Source organism: Eublepharis macularius, chromosome 2, assembly GCF_028583425.1.
Source record: "Eublepharis macularius isolate TG4126 chromosome 2, MPM_Emac_v1.0, whole genome shotgun sequence".
Classification (NCBI taxonomy): Eukaryota; Metazoa; Chordata; class Lepidosauria; order Squamata; family Eublepharidae; genus Eublepharis; species Eublepharis macularius.
Window position 1 is genome coordinate 155,074,619 of NC_072791.1, and position 23,551 is coordinate 155,098,169.

The window sequence follows — 23,551 nt, forward strand, 5'->3', positions numbered from 1 at the left end:
TACAGCTCCTTATGTTCATTTTTGAGAGTGGACTGTGACTTAGTGGTAGAGCAATATGCCTCAGGTTCAGTCCCTGGCACTTCCTCTTCGAATTTCTAGCAGTTCAGGTAACAGCTGGTAGGAAAGCCTGTTCTCTGCAAAAGACCCCACAGAACTGCCACCAGTCAGAATAGATAATACTAAGACTGATGGGCCTATGTTCTGACTCACTTAAGAGGCTGTTTCATATGGTCATTTAGAAGAGGTCTGTCTCAGCTTCTACATACAGCACAAGAGTTCGGGGAGCTGCAATCTAAAACTGAGTACAGCTACAGTCTTTTGAGTCAATGGGCTTAGAAGGGTGTAACTCTACCTAGGATTTATTTACTTATTAAAATATTAACATCCCACCTTTCGTCGTGGTTTCCTCATGGCTTATGTCACAATTAAAACATTACAATTTAAACCAACTACATAAAACTCCTGAGAAGTCCCCTCTCAGTAATAGATGCCTACAGTTTACATAATTAGGATTGTACTAATAATGTCTTAAGCACTCTTTAAATCTCTCACTATTCTTATTACTCAAGTAGATTAGAGGCTTGAAACATAATCGAGGTAATGATTTCACCAACAGAAATCTGAATTGTTCTTGTTCTTGGATTTCATTCTGAACATGTTTCTGTCTCACCCAGAAGGTATTTATTTACCTTCTTTATTTATAGCCTGCCTGTCTCCTTGAGACTCAAAGCAGATCACATGATATAAAAAATGCTATCAGATAGCACAGGACCAACAAACGCAGAGTTGAAATCTGGCAGAAACCATAGGACCTATCACTAATTTGGACTGCTCAGCAGTGTCTTAGAAATCCAACACTACCCCTTCAGTCAACAGAGCAGGAACATAAAACACTATATGTCGTGAATTCACTGCACAAGTGATGAGATCAGTGAATACATGTATGATGGGGGAAAGTTATTGGTCTGAAGATGACATATTTGATTATTTGCCATTTAATTGTTTGCTACTTGCTCTAGGTAACCTGCAAATGGCAAAGCAGCTGCCTTGTGGAATTTCCTGCTTTAGGATGTCAGGAAGGCTTCCACACATCTGTCATTCCACAAACTATGTAAAATAGAATTGTTCTGGAGGTCATTTTTATAAAAGGTAGCAGGGCTATATTATAACAGAATGGTTCAGGAAGGTGCTTGAATGAAGGGAATAGGACTGTGGACTATACTACCGCATATGGTATGTATTATGTTGCTCTCACTGCATTGTATTTCTAATTATGTAACACCATTTTCTGCATTCTGTTAGTGTCATGTTTAATACTTAAGCTTTGTTTCAGATTTTTGCTTGTCCTAGTCCTATTACATTGCTTTTTTTAGACATCTCATTGTATTGATCATGTTGACTTCCACTGTGAAATCTAGCTTGAATCTCTCAGTGAGAAAAACAGACTACAGACAACATGAATAAATAAAAATAAATTGCCTAATGTTATGGTTTTAGGCAAAGCAATATAAAGTTGCAAGTGCTGTGCTCCAGTTGGCATTGTTTGATACATCAGACAAAAAAGGTTTTCTGAAATCACAAAGTTCAGCAAAGATTGTAAGTATATGCCCTGGTCCATAGAAAAATGCCAAACACAGCAGTATTGTAATACTTTTTATTAAGTCCAATCCAAATATTACAAAAAGAGTGAGTGCAACTCTGATTTCCCCAGAACTCTTCATCACTCCAGATGTCAAGTACAAAGAGGGGAAAGGGAGAAAAAAGATGTTTCAGAACATGATGGCAAAGTCCAAAGATTGCAGCTTCTTCATTTTCTTAAAGTGAAGCTTACAGTGTTTAGTAGGTAAGCAATTTATTTTAAACACATCCTGCCCTTTTACTTTTCCCAAAAGTTTGCAAGATAGCTTCCAATAATACACTATATTGGCAGGATCCCTACATTCAAATAACCTGCAAATTGCAGTATATTTATACACTATTTGTGAAAAGACATGTCCATGGTTATAAATTCAAGGAAGAAAGTCACTAAACTGGGAACAGAACATATGCAATACTAAGAATTCAGGCACCTTTTGGCTTTAGCAGAGACTTTTTGTGCTGCCTATCCAAAGGCGTGTGAAGAATCATCTGTCTGTCTGTCCAGGAACTGAAGGTTGATGGGTCTGTCTGCCACCAAGACGACACGAGCCAAGGGTTTCACTTCACTTCCCTGGGGGTCAGGTCTTATTTCATATTTCTGGATAATCTGTAGAGGGATGATTGAGAGCTGGACTCAGCTTTGTCTGTTCTGGGACAGAAGGAGCCGCTACTGGTTTCTGGGGTGTCAAAGTTTCTATGACATCCCTAGCACAATGCTGCAGCCCCAAAGGTAGTAAATGTACTAGAGCAGGGATAAGGAATATATTTCACACTACATTGAATAGACAGAACAATACTGTATCCAGTCTGGGGGGCGGCGGGGGGGGGCATGTTTCAAGCAAGATGCTGGAAGTTGCAGGGCCCCGACACAAGTTGAATGCAAAGATCATCATAAACTGCCCTCATAATGCAACAGGCCCTGGGAACAAGCTCCTGATCCTGACAGGAATGTGTCACTAATCTCTTCTAACCAGAAAGATCAAAGTTGCCTCATTGCTGGCAGCCCCAGAATGAAGCTAAGGGATTCAAACAGTTTTACCACACAGAAAGACAACAGGAGGGAGAGGAAGGAAATAGAGCCTCAAATGAGGAATGTTAATAACAACTCCCCTTTGTGCAGTCATTGCCATGGCAGCGGAGCGTCCACAGGGGAGGATTCTGCACACTTCCCTCATTCATCCCCTCATGCCATCATTCCCTCCACTACCGCCAGAGGGCTTCCTGCTGTCTTAAAAAAATCAATAGTTGCTGTATCACTATAACTACTAATTTTTTTTTAAAAGAAAGCAAAAAGCTCTCTGGCCGCGCAAGAGAGGAAAGTGGTGGCTGGAAAAGGATGGCAGTAGCAAAATGGCACCAATGTGGGCAGGTGGTTTGAAAATGTGCACCTTCTGATCCACACAGTATATGCAAACCCACTCATACAGCAGTCTTTCAGAAAAGGCTGCACCGAAGCATGTTTGGGAAATATTCAGGCAAAGCAGAGGAAACTCTAGATAAGAGACAAAGGGAACACGATACTACATAGATTCTTCAATACCTGCTCCCCTAAACCCACTGGTCTGGTTTGAAAGCCAAGGCAGAGCAAAACATCCACATGGAACCAATGACTCTCTGTGTAGCTTTCATTACTAACATTTTCAAAGCCAAGAAACATCGCTGGCCCTCTGTACTGGAAAATTCCCAAAGACTAGGAGTTCTTTTGCAACATGGGACACGCAGTTTCTGGCAACATTAGCTATCTAAGAATCAGTTACTCACCCTGACAAGAGCCAAATGCATCTCTAATTCAGCAATACGACGCCCCACACAGCCCCGGACCCCATAGCCAAAGGGGATGGAGCTGAAGGGGTGATGGGCTGAAGCATGCTCTTCTCGCAGCCAGCGCCGTGGTACAAATTTGTTGGGCTCCGGAAAGTTGGCCTCATCACGAGAGAGGGCAAAATGACAGAAAGAGAACAATGTCTAGAGACAAATCCAGTGAGAATGTAAAGCAACGCAAATCATTAAATGAGTTTACTATAAATGAACTGATTGAGTGTTTGGGTAAGTGAGCATCAATGTGGCAAATGAAGCTGAATGTAGGCAAGTGAAAGGTTACGCACTCTGGAAAAAAAAATCCCAGTTTCCAGTATATGGGGGTCTGAACTCGCTGAAACTGAGAGGGAAAGAGACCTTGGAGTCATAGTAAATCAATGAAAGTGTCAACTCAGTGTGCCGCAGCAGTGAAAAAGGCAAACTCTATGCTGAGGATTATTAGGAAAGGGATTGAAAATAAAATGGCCAATATTATAATGTCCTAGTATAGATCTATGACACAGCCTCATTTGGAATACTGTATGCAGTTCTGTCCACCATGGCTGTTTCCACACAGCTTACCTTGTTCCGGAAAACAGCGAAATCTCACAAGAAGACGCTGTTATTGCGCAAAATTGTGTGAGAAGACACTGTTATCACAAGAAGACATTGTCTTCTGCGATAACAACGTTTTTGCGTGAGATTTTGCTGTTTTCTGGAACAAGGTAAGCTGTATGGAAACAGCCTAAATCTTCAAAAGGACATTGTAGAGCTGGAAAAAGTACAGAAGAGGGCAACCAAGATTAGGGATTTGAAACTAGACATGGGCACGAACAGCATTACAAATGGAAAAAACCAACGAACAGGCCGCTCGGCTGCTCGCAAACGGGATGTTCATGATGCGCCATTCTAGCCAAACAGGTGGTCGTCGCAAGCCTTGTTTGTTGTGCACGGATGCCGTTCGGGAAGCTAGACACTCAGGCGCCTTCAATCAATTGCCTCTGCAATGGAGGAAGGGACTGCCTGAACACTGTCTGCACTCCCTCTGTCACCCCGGACACCCCAATCAAAGCCCAACTTAGCTTGATGGGCAGGTCTTCCTTCCAAGCGTGGAGCTGCAAAATCAGTTACAATCGGTAATGTGGGAGCAGACACCAGGGGGGAGGTAGGGGGGTGTTCTGTGGCCATGGGAACTCCAATCTCATCCCTGCAAACCCTGTTAGGCAGTTCTGACTGCCAAACACAGACCTCCTGCATTTCTCAGTGAGACTTCTGCTTATCAAAGGGCACTGCGCTCCCAGCTCTGGCTTTCACTTTCAGCAAGCAGCGGAGCGGGACAGAGCTGTTGATAGCCTCTTGGGAGAGAGAGGGGGAGAGTTGCATTGGAGATGAGCTTTTTTCTGTGTGTGGTGGGTGGGATAGGTAGCTATCCCCTCTGGTTCCAGGGCTGCTGCCAGGCCCTGGGGCCAAGCTCAGTGGGCACCTCGGCTGAGGGCTCACATTATTATTAGTGCCTGTTCTTGTCATGTATCTGGGAGTGCTAGGCTAGGGCTCTAGCCGCTCCCTTTGGCTCCAGGGCTGCCGCCAGGCCCTGATGTCAAGCTCAGTGGGCACCTTGGCTGAGGGCTCACCCTGACTATTACTATTATTAGTATCAGTGCCTGATCTGTTCAGGCTTCTGGGTGTGCTGGGCTTAGGGCTCTAGCTCCTCCCTCTGGTTCCAGGGCTGCTGCCAAGCTCTGAGGCCAAGCTCTGTGGGCACCTCAGCTGAGGGTTCACACTGATTATTAGTATCAATATCAGTGCTTGATCTGGTGGTCAGACTTCTGGGTGTGCTGGGTTAGGGCTCTAGCCTCAGTCACCTTTTCCAGGGCTGCTGCCAGGCCCTGGGGCCAAGCTCAGTGGGCATCTTGGCTGAGGGCTCACCCTGACTATTACTATTATTAGTATCAGTGCCTGATCTGGTCAGGCTTCTGGGTGTGCTGGGCTAGGGCTCTAGCCCCAGCCAGGGCTGCTGCCAGGCTCTGAGGCCAAGCTCTGTGGGCACCTCGGCTGAGGGTTCACACTGATTATTATTAGTACCAATATCAGTGCCTGATCTGGTGGTCAGGCTTCTGGGTGTGCTGGGCTAGGGCTCTAGCCCCAGCCTCTTGGTCAAGGGCTGCTGCCAGGCTCTGGGGCCAAGCTCTGTGGGCACCTTGGCTGAGGGCTCAAAGTGTTATCTCCTTTTCTATCCTCCTTAATTCTAGTTTGGTGACACAATGAGTCTTCATGTTGTAGTGGCTGCCACGGGTGGTCATGGGGTGAAGTGCAATGGCAGTCTGGTTTACTTGTGGAAAGCAGTACTGGATGTGGCTTGGGGGCAGCAGAGGATGATTCCAGACGGCCCTCCCCATCCCGAAACGTTGCGTGGAAAACGCGATATTTCGCGTTTTCCACGCGATGACGCGTGACGTTTCGGGATGGGGAGGGCCGTCTGGAATCGGCCAGAGAGTACTCCCGCTCCTCCAGATTCACCTGTGGGGGCTGTGGAGGAGGCCAAAGAGGTCTTTCCGCTGAGAGGAGAGGATCTCTCTCAACATTTTGAGCAGGAGGTGGGTGAGGAATGGTTTGTGTTCTATGAAATATCCCTCTCGTCCCCTGCCTGCAGTCCACCCCTCACTCCGTTGTCTGTGGCTATCTCCACAGCGCAGCCTGTAACCATTTGTCCTCCTTCCCCTGGGACAGTTGGTAGTCCACATTTCAATGCTTCCATATGGAGGCACTTCCAGCCCTTTCCTAATGACCCCAGTGTGGTGCCGTGCTGTGCCTGTGATGTCCTGGTGCGCAGGGGCAAAAACCTGAAGCACCTGTTGTTAACAGCCCTGACTCGGCACCTGAAGACGCACCACCTGAGCCTATGGTCTCCATCCTCGCCCAGCGAAACATCCGTTGGGGGGAGAAAGGGGGCGACCAGCTCTTTTGAGCGGGGATCAGTGGAAGGGTCACCGGAATCCACCCCAAGCAAGAATCCTTGCCCTGAGGATGATGCTGGTGGGAGTGGAGCGCTCAGGCAGGCTGCACTCGCGGAGGTTGTTCCCTCAATGTCTGGGACAGCGCAGCTTAGAATGGCGAGGTTGAGAGCTCAGGAAGTGGGCCTTTGTAACTTGGCAGAGACGATTGCCCTACATGGCTTGCCTCTATCCATTGTGGAGTGTGTGGGCTTCTGTAGGCTACTAAAACATCTTGCCCCTTGGTTCCATGCCGTCGCCACACACCCTTGCCCGTTGAGTCCGGCGGGTATCTCGAATGAGGGCTGGCACCTTTGGGTCAGGTTTAGGCAGGCCTACTCCCACTGCTAACAGGCTTCTGAGGCCTTGATAGGCCTTCCTGGCACAGCCAGTTCGTTATGACACCTCCTTTCTGCGAAGGCAGGAAAGTGGGTGATGCTGGCGGCACTTCTTTGGGCACTTGGGCTCAGGAGCTGTTGCACATGTAGTTGAGCCACATGGTGGCCCTATCCATTGCAAACGCTGTGCCCTCGGAACAAGGGGGAATGGGTCCCTCGACTCCTGTCCTTTCCGCAAAGGCAGGAAGGTGGCCAATGTCAGCCGCTGCTGCTGCCCCACTTCTTTCTCTCCCTCTTTGGAACCACTCTGACCCATTCAAGCAACCTCTCCTGTCCCGTCCATTCCCTGCTTTCTGCGAAGGCAGGAAGATGGGTGATGCTGGCAGCAGCCTCCTTTGGCCAGTTGCACAACAGCTCAGGAGCTGTTGCACATGTAGTTGAGCCACACGGTGCCCCAATCCATTGCAAATGCTGTGCCTTCTGAGCAGGGGGGAATGGGTCCCTCAACTACTGTCCTTTCCACAAAAGCAGGAAAGGCTTTCAGTAGTGAGTAGTGCCTGCTTAGGTTAGGTCTCTGAGTGGTGGGTAACTGCACTAGCCCCCCTCAGTTCTCGGGCCTGCTTCCACTCTAACCTTTCCTAGCGACCTCTCCTGTCCTTTCTCTCCCATCCTTTCCACAAAGGCAGGAAGGTGGTTCTTGTCTGCACATTTCATCATCACACTCACACGGTCCCCATTTCTCCTTCTACAAACCCTTTGGAGACCTCTGCTGTCCAGTCCATCCCATCCTTTCCGCGAAGGCAGGAAGGTGTCTGGTGTCTGGCTGTGCCACCCAAACTGTTATGAGTAGTGCCCATACTGCCTGCTCAGGTGAGGTGTCTCGGAGTGGTGTGGAACTGCTCTGGCCCCCCTCATTTCTCGGAGCTGTTGGTCCCTCTTTCTACCTCTCCCTCTGTAGAACCACTCCAACCCTTACAAACGACCTCTCCTGTCCTGCCCATCCCCTTCTTTCCGCTAAGGCAGGACGGCGAGTCATGTCAGCCACCACTACACGAGGGATGTTACTGCTGCCTTCTTGGCCACGAGGGACAGCTCAGCTGCGATTGCACAGCCAATTATACCGTATAGGGATACACAGGGCTTTTTTTCAGCTGGAACACAGTGGAACAGAGTTCCGGCACCTCTAGAAAATGATCACATGGCTGGTGGCCCCGCCCCACGCCACTGGCATAGAGGGCAAACTAAACTCCCCTCTGTCTGGAGATCAGGGGGCAGGGCCACCCGCCATGTGACCATTTTCAACTAGGGCGATTTAAACTTTTAAAAACTCCTCCCTTGTTCCAGCAGACCCAAAGTGATGTCATTGTGCAGTCCTGAGTTCCACCACCTCTTTTCCCAGAAAAAAAGCCCTGGGGATACAGCACGGTTGCACAGCATGGCGGCTCCCTTGTCAATGGGACTGACTGTACCCCTTTGAGCCGGGGTGGGGGAGGAATGTGTCCCGTGACTTCCATCCTTTCCCGGTCCATACCTCTCCCTCTCGGGTACTGCCATGACCCTTCCCCACCACTTGCACCACCCCATCTCCTCCTTTCTGAGATGGCAGGGAGGTGGTTGATGCCAGCAGCCACTGACAGATCGGGGTCTTCCAGGCCCTGTCGCAGGATCTTCCAGGTACAGCTCATCGCTGTGGCCAAAAGCCCTTGGTCCCCCTCTCCCACCCTGACCACTTCATCTTCCCTCTTTCCTCCTCTCCCTCTCAGGTACTGCCATGACCGTTCCCCACCACTTGCACCACCCCGTCCCCTCCTTTCCATGATGGCAGGGAGGTGGTTGATGCCAGCAGCTGCTGACACATCAGGGTCTTCCAGGCCCTGTCGCAGGATCTTCCAGGTACAGCTCGTCGACATGGCTGGAAGCCCTTGGTCCACCTCTCCCACCCTGACCACTTCCTTCTTTCCTCCTCTCCCTCTTGGGTACTGCCACTACCCTTCCCCACTACTTGCACTGCCCTATCCCCTCCTTTCTGTGACAACAGGGAGGTGGTTGATGCCAGCAGCCGCTGATTTGGGGTCTTCCCGTCCCCCTTGCAGGATCTTCCAGGTACGGCTAGCCACTGTGGCCAGAAGCCCTTGGTCCCCCTCTCCCTGACCACTTTGTCTTCCATCTTTCTTCCTCTCCCTCTCAGGTACTGCCACTACCCTTCCCCACCACTTGCACCATCCCATCCCCTCCTTTCCATGATGGCAGGGAGGTGGTTGATGCCAGCAGCGGCTGATTTGGGGTCTTCCCATCCCCCTCACAGGATCTTCCAGGTACGGCTCATCACCGCGGCCAGAACCCCTTGGTCTCCCTCTCCCTAACCACCTGGTGGCCACAGTCATCAACCACCTTGCTGTGTAAGTGGATAATCTGTCTGCCTCCTACCCAGAGGCCTGGCGGGTGGGCACATGGGGTGTGCCGCTAGTGAGCAGCCAGACCTCCTGCCCCCGATATGGGAGGCGGCCCGCCACTGCCTTCTCAAGCCCGCCAGGCCCAGCGACTGTGGGCACCAACCACCTTGCTGCGTAAGCAGATAATCTGTCCGCTTCCAACCCAGAGGCCTGGCGGGCGGGCACATGGGGGGTGCCACCTGCGAGCAGCCAGACCCCTTGCCCCCAAGGGGGGAGGCAGCCTGCCACTGCCTCCCTCAGCCCGCCAGGCCCAGCGGCCGGAGTCATCAACCACCTTGCTGTGTAAGCGGAGACTTTTTCCACCTCCGACCCAGAGGCCTGGCGGGCGGGCACATGGGGGGTGCTGCCAGTGAGCGGCCAGACCCCCTGCCCATGAGAGGGGAGGCGGCTTGCCTTCAGGACCACCGCACGGGGCCAAAGTGAACTGGGGAGGGTGGCTCTGTTTGTGTTGAATGGGAGTTTCCTGGGGGCGTTGAATTTTGGAATGTATAACTCCGAGATCCATATTGCAATCTTGACCAAATGTGGGTGATGGCTGGAGAAGAGCCTGCTGCACATTCCCTGTGAATATGGGCTCTCTAAGTGCTCTGGCGCCAATGAACACCGAACACGTTCGTTAATGGGACATGTTTGGTTCCATTCATCTGTTCGTGTTCGTCGTCGGGAACTAACAATGAACAGCCTGTTCAGGTTTTTTTTTTCCTGTTCGTGCCTATGTCTATTTGAAACACTTTTCCTATGAAGAGAGGCTGAAGAGTCTGGGCCTTTTCAGTTTAGAAAAGAGACAACTAAGGGAAGACACAATAGAGGTTTATAAAATTATGCATAGGGTAGAGAGGGTGGACAGAATGAGCTTTTTCTCCATCTCCCATAATACTAGAACTTGAAGGCATCCAATGAAGCTGATGGGCAGTACATTCAAGCCAGAAAAAAGGAAATTCTTCTTAACACAAGAAGTTATTAAGATGTGGGATTCACTGCCAGACGATGTAGCAATGGCTACAGGCATAGACAACTTCAAAAGGGAATTAGTCAGATTCATGTAGGATAGGGTTAGTAGGCATGGTGACTAAAGAGAATCTCTCTGTTGAGAGGCAGTAAGCCTCTGAATGGCAGGGCTAGGAAGCAAAATCAGGGGAAGGCCTCAGCTTTTATGCCCCACTGTTGACCCTCCATAGCAACTCGTTGGTCACTGTGTAAGACAGAGTGCAGGACTAGATGGACCACTGGTCTGATTTATCAGGGCTCTGCTTATGTTCTTATGTTAAATCTGCATGGCTGGGGTTTTATACTCCAGAAAAAAACTGATGACATCTTTACAAGCTTGTGAATGTCAGTGTTATGGTTTATTTATTTACCTATTTACAATAACAAGGTTTGAGCCTTCATGTTTGGGTAGGAAGAAAACTGGGAAAAAACAGAAGGGTAGAGTAGAGTGTACTCAATGTTCAGAAACTATTATGTTTCTGTGCATGGCCATTAGTGATCCAGGCATTCTGTATGCCTTTAGCTGCTTACTGATATACCTTGAAATAGGAGCAGGTATGAGGAATGTTATTGTTGTAGGACAAACTGTATTTCCCACCATCTTTACTCCAGTACCAACACAGATATCTGCTACCAGAGCGAAAGCTGATTGTTGTCCCTCTCTCTATGTTTCAGACAGGCTAACCACATGGTTTTCCATCTTATTTTCAAAGCACATGCATGGTTATCCGATTACAGAGTTTCTTAGAGTGTTGTTTTTATACTTTGAAGTGTGCCCTGACAAGGGAGGAGAAAGCAGCCAATACTGCACTATGCCACTTCTTCTAAAAGAAGAAAACAGGTTTTTCCAAAACTTGATCTTGTAGAGAAAAACTTTTGTGTATTGCAAATACAGTGAGTGCACAGAAGACTGTCCTTCCTCTCCATCACACTAGTTCTTGTACAAAAGATATCTTTTTGCAATTGAAATTAGTTTAGAGAATGGTAACTACAATATTTGCCTTCCAGAATGCAGGATTTTTACTCCAAATCCCTGGCTTCTAATTTACTGGAAATGCTAAGCCTGCAGAACTAAGGCTGAATTTACTAGTATTACATAAAACGAGAGTAATTATCAGAAATAGCCCAACAGCCTTTCTCAGTATAGTAGCACAGATTAGTGGCCAACGCTGATTACTTCAAGGAGAAACAAGAAAACTTACTGGAAAGTTCTATTGTTCACTTTCAGCTTCTGATAGTCAGAACTAGGGGTGTGCAAGCCAAAAATTTTCGGCTATAGCCGAAAGTAGAAAGCCGAAAGAAAATTCTCTATCGTTAAAGCTGAAAGCCGAAACAAGAATCTCTTTCGGGATTCGGGATTCGGGATTCTTTCGGCATTATTTCGGCATTCTTTCGGCTTTTTTCTATGGGAAAATGCCTCCGTCTTCCAGGACGCCTGGAGGAGGCATTTTCCCACCGAATAAGCCCAAAATTGGTGGGGACCTTCCTCTAACCCTTCTCTAACAACCACCCAAGTTTCAGACAGATTGGACTTTGGGGGGCCATGTTATGGCCCCCCAAAGCAGGTCCCCCCATCCTCCCATAAAGGAGCATCTTCTTCATTATTTCCTATGGGGAAAAAATGAAGAAGCAGGCTTCCTTTGCCAGGGGTGGCATTTTGCATGCAAAATGCCCCCTTACCCTCAGGGGCCCTTCTCCCACCCCTCCTCCCACCCCCCACCAAGGCTCAGCCTGCTCCCACTTGGGGGGGCCATTTCATGGCCTCCCCAAGTAGGTGCTCTAATCTCTACCACTGACAGCTGGGGGAGGCTTGTGTTGCCAGGGGTGGCATTTTGCATGCAAAATGCCCCCCAACCCTCTGGGGCCCTTCTCCCACCCCTCCTCCCACCCCCCACCAAGGCTCAGCCTGCTCCCACTTGGGGGGGGCCATTTCATGGCCTCCCCAAGTAGGTGCTCTAATCTCTACCACTGACAGCTGGGGGAGGCTTGTGTTGCCAGGGGTGGCATTTTGCATGCAAAATGCCCCCCAGCCCTCTGGGGCCCTTCTCCCACCCTTCCTCCCACCCCACACCAAGGCTCAGACTGCTCCCACTTGGGGGGGCCATTTCATGGCCTCCCCAAGTAGGTCCTCTCAGCCCCTAAAGTCCACCCCTTACAGCCCCACACAAACCCAATTCCCCCCCAGCTGCCGCACACAGACCCAAATCCCCACATTAGCCCCTCACAGACCCAAATCCACCCCCACCTGCCCCACACCCATAACCCCAGGAACAGGCTGGCAAAGGCCAGCCCTCTCCCTTTGTTCCCTATGCTGGGAACTTCTAAACTCTCTTTCCCTGGGCAATTCTGCACAGCCCAGGGGTGCCACAATGGTGGGCACACTTCTGAGTGCCAGCTGGTCCCTGTGAAAGAACACCTGAACCACAGACACCCTCCCTCAAATTCCCCCACCACCTACAGAGATAGCTGGCCAGCCAGCCCCATTGTTCCCTATGATGGGAACCAACTGCACAACAAAGAATAAAACAAGAACAACACAAAATAAAGTTTTTAAAAAATTATTTTCTCCCTTCCAAAGTACAAGTAGGCAAAGCATTATGACACATTACACCAGCAGTCCCCCACACAGAAAAATAACACAACTCACTTAACATCAGAGAATCACAAAGCACGATTCCTGTCAAAAACACTTTATTTCTTGAACAGCTTTAGGTTACACAGCAGGGGGGAACACCAAAGGGCTTGGCAGCAGTATCTTACACAAAAATAACACAACTCACTTAACATCAGAGAATCACAAAAGCACAATTCCTGTCAAAAACACTTTATTTCTTGAACAGCTTTAGGCTACACAGCAGGGGGGGGACACCAAAGGGCATGGAAGCAGTATCTTACACAAAAATAACACAACTCACTTCACATTAAAGAATCACCCCAAAAAATTGCTGTCAAAAGCACTTTATTTCTGTAACTGCTTTAGGTTACACAGTAGGAAGGCACCACAGAGCAGGAAAGCAGTGTACTACACAAAAATAACACAACTCACTTCACATCAGAGAATCACACAAACACAATTGCTGTCAAAAACGGTGAAGTGGGTTGTATTATTTTTTGTAGTACATTGCTATCATGCCCTTTTGTGCCCTCCTACTGTGTAACCTAAAGCTGTTCAAGAAATAAAGTGTTTTTGCCAGGAATTGTGTTTTTGTGATTCTCTGATGTTAAGTGAGTTGTGTTATTTTTGTGTAAGATACTGCTTCCATGCCCTTTGGTGTTCCCCCCCTGCTGTGTAGCCTAAAGCTGTTCAAGAAATAAAGTGTTTTTGCCAGGAATTGTGTTTTTGTGATTCTCTGATGTTAAGTGAGTTGTGTTATTTTTGTGTAAGATACTGCTGCCATGCCCTTTGGTGTTCCCCCCCTGCCGTGTAGCCTAAAGCTGTTCAAGAAATAAAGTGTTTTTGACAGGAATCGTGCTTTGTGATTCTCTGATGTTAAGTGAGTTGTGTTATTTTTCTGTGTGGGGGACTGCTGGTGTAATGTGTCGTAATGCTTTGCCTACTTGTACTTTGGAAGGGAGAAAAAAAATTTAAAACTTTATTTTGTGTTGTTCTTGTTTTATTCTTTGTTGTGCAGTTGGTTCCCATCATAGGGAACAATGGGGCTGGCTGGCCAGCCATCTCTGTAGGTGGTGGGGGAATTTGAGGGAGGGTGTCTGTGGTTCAGGTGCTCTTTCACAGGGACCAGCTGGCACTCAGAAGTGTGCCCACCATTGTGGCACCCCTGGGCTGTGCAGAATTGCCCAGGGAAAGAGAGTTTAGAAGTTCCCAGCATAGGGAACAAAGGGAGAGGGCTGGCCTTTGCCAGCCTGTTCCTGGGGTTATGGGTGTGGGGCAGGTGGGGGTGGATTTGGGTCTGTGAGGGGCTAATGTGGGGATTTGGGTCTGTGTGTGGCAGCTGGGGGGAATTGGGTTTGTGTGGAGCTGTAAGGGGTGGAATTTAGGGGCTGAGAGGACCTACTTGGGGAGGCCATGAAATGGCCCCCCCAAGTGGGAGCAGGCTGAGCCTTGGTGGGGGGTGGGAGGAGGGGTGGGAGAAGGGCCCCAGAGGGTTGGGGGGCATTTTGCATGCAAAATGCCACCCCTGGCAACACAAGCCTCCCCCAGCTGTCAGTGGTAGAGATTAGAGCACCTACTTGGGGAGGCCATGAAATGGCCCCCCCAAGTGGGAGCAGGCTGAGCCTTGGTGGGGGGTGGGAGGAGGGGTGGGAGAAGGGCCCCTGAGGGTAAGGGGGCATTTTGCATGCAAAATGCCACCCCTGGCAAAGGAAGCCTGCTTCTTCATTTTTTCCCCATAGGAAATAATGAAGAAGATGCTCCTTTATGGGAGGATGGGGGGACCTGCTTTGGGGGGCCATAACATGGCCCCCCAAAGTCCAATCTGTCTGAAACTTGGGTGGTTGTTAGAGAAGGGTTAGAGGAAGGTCCCCACCAATTTTGGGCTTATTCGGTGGGAAGATGCCTCCCCCAGACGTCCGGGAAGACGGAGGCATTTTCCCATTGAAAAGCCGAATGAAAGACGAAAGAATCCCGAAACGTTTCGGCTTTTTTCTTTCGGCTACCCGAAACGTTTCGGGATTCCCCGAAACGTTTCGGCATTCCCTGAAAGAAGCCGAAACACTTTTGTTTCGGCATTCTTTCGGCATTCTGAATGCCGAAACGCACATCCCTAGTCAGAACAGAAGCCAGGGATATTTTGAGCATAAAGCCAAAATCTGATCCACTCTGTTCACAGGACTTTATCATTTCCATCCTTTAGAAGGTGATGTTATAATTTAACAAAATCGGCTATATTAACTGGCTTGCTTACATAGTACTAAGCTACCATTCGGCTTCACATCTCAACCATGTGTCAGCCAAACAATTCTGGACTAAGGACCTTCCATTCTCTCACATGGGGTGTTAACTCTTCTTATGCATTGACATTTTCTGTGCAGAGAAAAATTCATCTTTACCTGCCTCTAAATTATTTATAAATTTTTGTTAGCAAGAGCTCAGCTGTCTGGCTAGATTTCCTAAACAACAACAACGAGATGTCAAGGTTGTTCAGGGACAGTTGATCTAAATTATAATGCTGGCTTACCCCTTTAGGGAAATGGTAACCTTCAATAATGACATCCTTTATTGCCACTCGGGAATTGATAGGAACCACAGGGTACAACCTAAGAACAAAAACAGATCCACTGAACCAACAGTTTCCCCTTTTTAAAAATAAGTTGCTCATCATCTTACACGTTTACACCTTTGCCCCACCACAGCATCTGGACATCTTAAAGACTTGAATACATTTATCTGCCCAACTCAAAATATGTAGTATCATCAAACTACCCCCCCACTGCGCCCACAAAACCATGAAAGGAATGGAGTTTACTCAACATCCTATCTGTAATCACATGGAATGGCATCCAAGCCTTTTAATAATTCCAAGCAATAGAACTACCCTATCCAGAGGGAATAATTAACACCCACTGCTCAAGAAGGCTTTGAAATTCTTTATAAATAAAGCCATCCTTAGTTATTGTTAATGCTACTGACTGTTTAGTCTATACCAGGCTTATTACGTACATGAGTTAATCAGTTTTACAATTCTAAAAGAATACACTGTCCATTCTATTTCAACTGTTCCTTCTTCCAGAGACTCTTTAGTTCTAAATGTAGAGTGACATACCACTCTTAATCCACGCTCTCTCACTTTTTCTGTGTATCTTTCTGCTGCACAGAAACTTTGTCTCATGCCAGTGCTGTATCTTTTTCACTCTTACTCACTCCTTGCTGCCTAATTTGGGATGCTGATCAGTTGATAAATTTTTCACTGCTGGGTCTGCTTCTCTCTTCCCTCAGCTATTTCTTCTCTCTGCTCTCCTGCAACTCTCCTTTTCCTCCAATTATTTTTGGAAGGAGTCCTCAGCATTTATTGTTCTCCACTTCCAGTATGCCCTCTTGTTGATCAAGTAAAGACTCCACATCATCACCCCTTCTCAGGTTTTACAATTTCCCCCTTCATGATACACACAAGGAAACTACCTCAGTGTTTCTTTGATGATGGCCTTCAGCAAGGGCATCCTTGCAAGATCTTCAGTACTGGGGATCCGGTCTTTGGGTGCCACACCCACAACTTCTTGGAATAAGGCATCCTGAATCTCAGTGTCTTTCGCAAGGTGGTAGAGAGTCCACGCTAATGTGTTGGATGTCTATGAAAAGGAAAGCACAGAACAGGGAAGAAACCATGGTCCAAAAGTTGGTATAAGGGTTTCTTTAGCTCTTCTACTTTCCCACTTACTCTGCCCCATATGAAGGCAGCTTCATATGTTCAGTTACACACACCAAAGTGGAAACCCGGTATACAGAGTGAAAGAGACAAGCTAGCTGCTCTGTTGAGTTGCAGTACTTCCTCTTTCTTCACTAAGGGTGATGTGATTTTACAAGAGCAGTTGCAGGAAGGAGAAGACTGCTTTGGCCTTCACACTGGGAAGGTGATTGTAAAAGGATCAGGAGGCCACTTCAACCCAAGCTCAGTCTTGTCTCAACATTCTTAAATTATACCACCTCAATACAATCTTTCTTCCTACAGCTAAGGACATTTTTAAATGCTGAAATGTTTTGTAAAAAGATATATGCATCCTTCAGCAACATGTTGGGTGGACTGCATTCCCCTAGTTCTGGATTTATATCTCACTCATGAAGGATAATTTCATAGCTTTCAAAATGACATTTTTCCAGAGCACAAATTAACATTCTGGATCCTATGCACTTATTTATTTAGACATTTATACCCTGCTTTCCCACTCAACGGGGATTCAAAGCAACATTCTCGTCTCTTCCATTTTATCCTTACAACAGCCATGTGTCCAGCACTTCATTGGGCTCGACTCCTCAGGCTGGCTGGCCTCAGAGGCTCAGAGTAGCAGAGACCTGGGCTGGAAGCCATAGACTTGGAGCTGGAACACTTAGTGGACCAATTGATCTAGCAATGCAGCTCTCTCAATCCTCAGCCTAAATACACTGACAGCTAATCTGGCTCAGCTGCGTCTGCAGGCAGGAGTTGGAGTTCAGGAAGCTGTGCTGGGCACTGGCCAGGATCCTGCGAGGAAGAATCGCTTCGTTCTGAGACTGCAGGGAAGCAGCACACTTCCAGCCTTGCAATTCACCTCCTTTGCGCTACTTCTGCCACGGCCTTTTGCTGCTGCCATTCCTGTGGCACAGAAGATAATCTGGAGGTGCTATGGGCCTGGGTTCATGTCCTGTCTGTCGGAGGCGTAGTGATGACCCCTGAGACAATTGGCAAGGATTTGCTTGTAGGCTTTGGCAGGGTGTCTCTGGTGCTTCTGGTACATGGTCAGCCAGTGCCTCTGCAGCATCACGGCCTCCTGGATCCCCCAAGTCCTCCTGGCTCCTCAGGCTCCTCCTCTGAGCCCTTTGAGTTAGTGGCACTGGGCTGGTCAGAGAGGGTCATGATGACACTCTATGAGAAGGGTTAATCTGAAAGACTCACTGGCAGAGTTAATTTGAATCTGGGTGTCCAAGATTCAGGTTCAATACTCTGACCACTACACCAAGCTGGCACTTTGCAACAGGAAGGGACCTTAATAACTTGGGACACTCATAGCAAAATGGACTGCATCTTCCTGTATATACATATCTTTCAACATGTATCTGGATGGCCTGCTCTCTGCCTCTTTTAAACCAGATTGCTCTTCAATGGCTTGGGAAAGAGCACTGTCAGTGCTTTGGAGCAGTTTGCCTGAAAAGGTACAGACATCCCCTTTACATACTATTTTTTGTAGACTATGTGAAGATGCCCTATTTCAGAGAACCTTCTTTGGAGGCTAACAAAGTGGTAGATCATCCTGACAGAGGGCTGCAGATTAGAAACCCATTCCAATAATGTTGAATTATGCTGATGTATTTTTTAAATTTTCTTTTTCTTGCAGCTTGCTGGGACTTTGTAAGCTGCTTTGATTCCTTAGGGAAAGGCAGGTATAAATGTTTAAATAGATGAATGATTGAAAGAAGGAAGGAAGTTACTGGACCAACTGGAAGAGAAACAAGTCCCTCCTCTAATTAGTATGATCCAATTATTTTTTCAAGGTTAGGCTGGAGTACATGGCACCACCTTTGGGAGGGAGATTGTACTGTATAGAAACTGGAAATTGCCTGTGAGAGTTTTCAGGGGGGAGGTTAAAAGCTGTAACCCCTTTCAGAAGTGCTAGACCAAAAAATTTAATTGATTTCACCATCAATCTCTCCTTTATGCTTGAAAGGATGTGGAGAGGTGGGCACATTTGCACATTGTTGGTGGGGATGTTGATACGTTGAAAAATTTTGGAAAGACATGCTAAGGCAAATAAAGAACATAACAGGATACAAAGTTCATTTGGAACTAGAAATACTATTCTTTGATCAGTGGAAAAATATTTTAATTCCTCGGATTAGACGTGATCTTATTATTAATCTATTAATCGCTGCTAAAAGCACAATTGCAGCAAACTGGAAATCACACAATCCACCAATAATAGACAGTTGGTTTATAAAAACCTGAGATCATTGTATTTCTGCTAAAATAAATGATAATATATAGACTGAACATTATCCTAGTACAACAGACTTTCTAGAAAAGGGGTTCCCTTTTTTTGAGTATATTATAATTAATAACATTCAATCACCTTTGAGCTCCTATCAATCATGTATAAGTTTGTAAGGTATTCTAGAAAACAGCATCTTATTAATATTATAGTGCATAGCATGACTACAGAAAGCAGACATTATGAATAGCAATATTGTTAATAGTTGTAAGTTGTTTTGTTTAAAAATGTGTAAATTTAAAATTTGTAAAAAGTATCATTATGTATCTTGTAACTTATCAATTAAAAAAACCTCAAGGTGCTAGACCAACAGCTCAATGAGATCCAGTAGGGACCAGAGGGTGTGAGTCTCCCTGTCTAATGCAGAAGAGTTATGGGTGGGGGTGGTTAATGCAGAGGTCACAGATAATCGTATGTGTATGCTGATCTGCATGCAGATTACAGGATATGAAGACATTGCTGGCTTCCAATGGAGTCAGGGAGATGACAGGAAAGAAATACAAATTACTTTTAAAACAATAAATTATATAGCTTAGTAGGTGCTATTCATGTCAGTGATAAGAGCTTTGCAACAGACCTGTTGGAAAAATGGCAAAAAGGTGCAGGCAAGGAAATCTCAAGGTGGTAACTAAACTGATTATTCCATTTGCCCTTCAATAAGGATGGCTGATTGGAAAGCAAGAGTTAGAAAAACAACCTCCAATGGATTTCTACAGTACACAGCAAAATAATATACAGGCCCTTTCAAGTTTCTGTTCCTTTATGCAGTGCCACCTCTGCAGATGGCCCTAGAAACCTCTTATTGAAGTGAAGTCAAGTACTTTTTGTCCGGGGTCTGAGCCCCAGCCCCCAGACTTGACAAGAGGGAACAGCAGGTCAACTGGTCAGCCAGCAGACAATAGGTCAACCGGTCTGACTGGCAAGCAGAGGGGGCAGCCGGGGGACAGCAGGTCAACCCCTCCCATGGGCAAATGGAGCCAGAACCTGCCTGTGCCAGGGGCAAGGGGCAAAGGCCCAGAGCCTCAGGAGGCAGGGGGAGACAGAAGGAGGCCAGCGAGTCCCACTCCCCTGGGGAAGGAAAGGGGACTAAGCAAGGCAGAAGGGGGCAAGGGCAGAGGGGTTGGGGGCCCAGCAGTCACCCACCCAAAAACCTTACCTGAGGAGGAGAAGCAGCAGCAGCCCCAACAACCCAAAGCCACGCCCCAGCTAGAAAATAGTAGCCTGGCCCAGGAGTTGCCAAAAGCCAAGCCACTCCAGGTGGGGCTATTGGAGGCACTCTGCAGGAAGCCCTGGGCAACCAGCCAAGGAGCCGCAGCTGGACCCACCTTCAGCCATCAGCTCAGCCAGGCAGGCCGGGCTGCTAGCCAGGGGACTGCAGCTGGACAGGCCTGCAGCAATCAGCCAAGGCAGGGAGGCTGGGCAGCCAGGGAACAAGGCACAGCTGGTGCTGGTCAGTGGGGCCAGATCAGCTACCCCAGCTGCGACTGCTTGGTGCAACCCAAGACCAGGCTGGAAGAGGGGTGGGACAGTAGAAGGAAGCCCTATAAAAGCTGGCTGGGAAGAGCCCTGTGGTGGTGGGTGTGAGTAGGGAGTGATGATGTGGAGTGAGAGCGGTGCGATGCAAGCGTGGAGGTTTGGAGGAGAGCTCTGGGAGGAAGAAGTGAAAGAGGACGCAGAGGGTAAGCAGGCCAGGTTGAGCAGGCCAGCGAGTGGACTGAGAGGGAGTCTGGGTGAGGTATACCGCCCCTCCTTCCACAGAGCAGGGTCCTGCAGAATCCCTGGCCCCCCTATGACGTCAGGAGCAGACCGCCCAGTGCCACGCCCAGTGGCAGCGGTGGCAAGCCCTGACAAGTTGGTGGCCCGTACGGGGAGAGACGTTCCGACGCAGGCGCCAGTCAAGGGGCGGCCTCCCAAGGCCGCCGCCACAGCGGAGCTTGGACTGTGGCTGGAGGAACGCCAGGATAGGATGTGGGGAAAGCTGGAGGCAGCCTACCCAGCCGCTCCAGTGGAACTAGCACAGACAGCGGAGCTGCGGTTGCAAGCCGGCGCGCTCACAGAGGCCTTGCCAAGGGTTTGTGCCCTCGTTTGGGAAAATAACCCACCGCCTGGCAAGCGGGTGCAGAGTCTATGCGCCACCGTGAAGATAGGCCGGCTGATCCTACAAGCCCTGTTAGACTCTGGGAGTGCAGTCTCAGCAATTCGGCCCCAGCTCCTCCCAGCTGCTACCCCAGTGCACCGCTGGATACCGGTGACGGATGTGATGGGCCGCACCCAGCCGTACCCTACGGCCCTAATCACGATAGAGTACCTAGGGGTCTGCCACCAAATGGAAGTTGCCCAGTTAGCTCACCTACCCATGCCAATGCTGCTGGGAAGAGATGCCCCGGGGTTCTTCAGGCTCCTCCAGCAGGCAGCGAAGAAATTGGGAGGAGACACCCCAGGGATCGCCGGGTCTCGGCTGAAGGCGGCAGGGGAATTGACAGACCCCCAAGTTGCCACCGCTCTGCAAGTGGAGGAGGCCTACGACCCGGGAGAGGGTCCCTCCACCAGACCAGGAGCAGAACCACGGACTGGAGACCCAGCTGGGCCCCCGGCCGATCGCCCATTCTGTGACGCCCAAGGGGCAGATGAGTCCTTGCAGCGCTTACGAGAGACAGCAGCTCGTGAGGAGGAGCTAGTGCGGGATGAGCGGAGGTCCCAACGGCTCCCGCGCATCGAGAAGCAAGGAGGGGTTTGGGTTCGCATAGCTCGCGCCCCAAGTGGCCAGGGGGAGGTCCGCCAGCTATTGGTGCCGACTGCCTACCGGGCCGAAGTCCTCCGCACGGCCCATGAGCATGCGTGGGCCGGGCATCTGGGGCACCACAAGACCCTGAAGAAGATCCTTGAGCAGTTCTACTGGCCCTCCGTGAATGCCGACGTGAAGGCCCACTGCCGCTCGTGTCCCACCTGCCAGCGGGTGGCAGCCCGCCGCCCACCGAAGGCCCCCCTCTCCCCACTACCCGTCATGGGGACGCCCTTCCAACGCATCGCGATGGACTTCATCGGACCGCTGCCACGCACACCCCGGGGCCACCGCTTTGCCCTGGTGATTGTGGACTACGCCACACGGTTCCCTGAAGTCATCCCGCTGAGGACCATGCAGACCCCGGGGGTGGTCCGGGCACTGTCCAAGTTCTTCGCGATGGTGGGGCTGCCGGATGAAATCTTGACAGATCGAGGAGGCCCGTTCCGTGCCACCGCCATGCGCCAACTCTGCCAGAGTTTGGGGATCCGGCAGGTGTTCACCTCGGCTTATCACCCTCAGACAGACGGTTTGGCAGAGCGGCTGAACCAGACCATCAAAGAGGCCCTGAAGAAGATGACACGGGAGAAGCCTCATCAGTGGGACCTGTACATCGACCCACTCATGTTTGCCCTCAGGGAGACCCCGCAGGCCTCCACTGGCTTCAGCCCGTTCGAGCTGCTGTATGGGCGCAAGCCAAGAGGGATGCTCTCCCGGCTGACAGAACGCTGGGCGCCCCAGGCCAGCAGCCCTGCGCCCACCACACGGGAGTACATAAGCCAACTCCGTAACCGGGTGCAACAGTCCCAAGCCGAGGCGAACCGCAGACTGACTCGCACCCAGGCGAAGCAGAAAGCCACCTACGACCGGGGTGCACGGATGAGGGCCTTCCAGGCGGGAGAGAAGGTCCTGGTGCACCACTCGGTATTCCCCAGAGAGGAAGGGGACCCCTGGAGGGGCCCCTACCCGATTCGGAGGGTGCTGGGCCCCACTACTTACGAAGTCCAGTGCGGGGTTGGCCGGCGTCGGCGGAGGACCCTGCATGTGAATCTCCTGAAGCGGTGGCATGAGCGCCCAGAAGAGGAGTGTGGCGTGGCTGAGGACCCGTTGGAGCTTCCTGACAGTGAGCTGCCATGGACCTCCGAAGCCCCAGAGTTCGAGGAGCCCAAGGTAGACCCCCAGCTCGATCCAGCTCAACGGGCCCAGCTACGAGACCTCTGTGCACGGGTTACCGGGGTCTTCTCCCGCAGGCCGGGCAGCACCAGCCTTATTCAACATGCCATCCCGACCAGCCCGGGGCAGACAGCCCGGGCTACCTGGCGCCCCATCCCCAGGAAGCGGTGGGAGGCAGTGGAGAAGGAGACAAACGAGATGCTCCGGCTGGGTGTAATCGAACCCTCACGAAGTGCCTGGAGGAGCCCGATAGTCCTGGTGCCCAAGCCAGATGGGACCACCCGGTTTTGCATTGACTATCGTGAACTGAATAAGGTGGCCCAGTTCGACGCCTACCCCATGCCCCGAGCAGACGTGCTGGTGGACCACCTGGGGTCCGCCCGCTACCTGTCGGCCCTGGACTTAACAAAGGGCTACTGGCAGGTGCCCGTACGGCCGGAGGACCGGGAGAAGACGGCCTTTGCCACCCCCCAAGGCCTCTTCCAATTCAAGAAGATGCCGTTTGGCCTGCATGGGGCAGCAGCCACCTTTCAGCGGCTGGTGGACCAGGTGCTGGGAGAGTGCCGGGCGTATGCCATGGCGTACATTGATGATATTATTATCTTCAGCCCCGACTGGCCCACCCACCTCCAACACCTGGAAGCCGTCTTAAGGGCCCTCCAACGAGCTGGACTAAGGGCGAACCCAAAAAAGAGCCACCTGGGGTTCCAGGAACTCCAATACCTGGGCTTTGTGGTCGGGGGAGGACGAGTCAGG

The 23,551-nt window shown here is 49.8% G+C and overlaps 1 protein-coding gene across 1 annotated transcript in view; it reads right to left on the reverse strand.

Annotated features, from left to right (window-relative positions):
- Positions 1–1,640: 1,640 nt before the first annotated feature.
- LOC129323825 (sterol 26-hydroxylase, mitochondrial-like) overlaps positions 1,641–23,551 on the reverse strand; it is a 70,156-nt gene continuing 48,245 nt past the window's right edge. Inside the window, exons 6-9 of the mRNA XM_054970567.1 lie at positions 16,283–16,449; positions 15,342–15,420; positions 3,400–3,603; positions 1,641–2,245 (exon numbers count right to left, since the gene is read on the reverse strand). Of these exons, the coding sequence (XP_054826542.1) occupies positions 2,102–2,245; positions 3,400–3,603; positions 15,342–15,420; positions 16,283–16,449 (594 nt within the window). The 3' untranslated portion in view covers positions 1,641–2,101. The remainder of the gene's footprint in view (positions 2,246–3,399; positions 3,604–15,341; positions 15,421–16,282; positions 16,450–23,551) is intronic.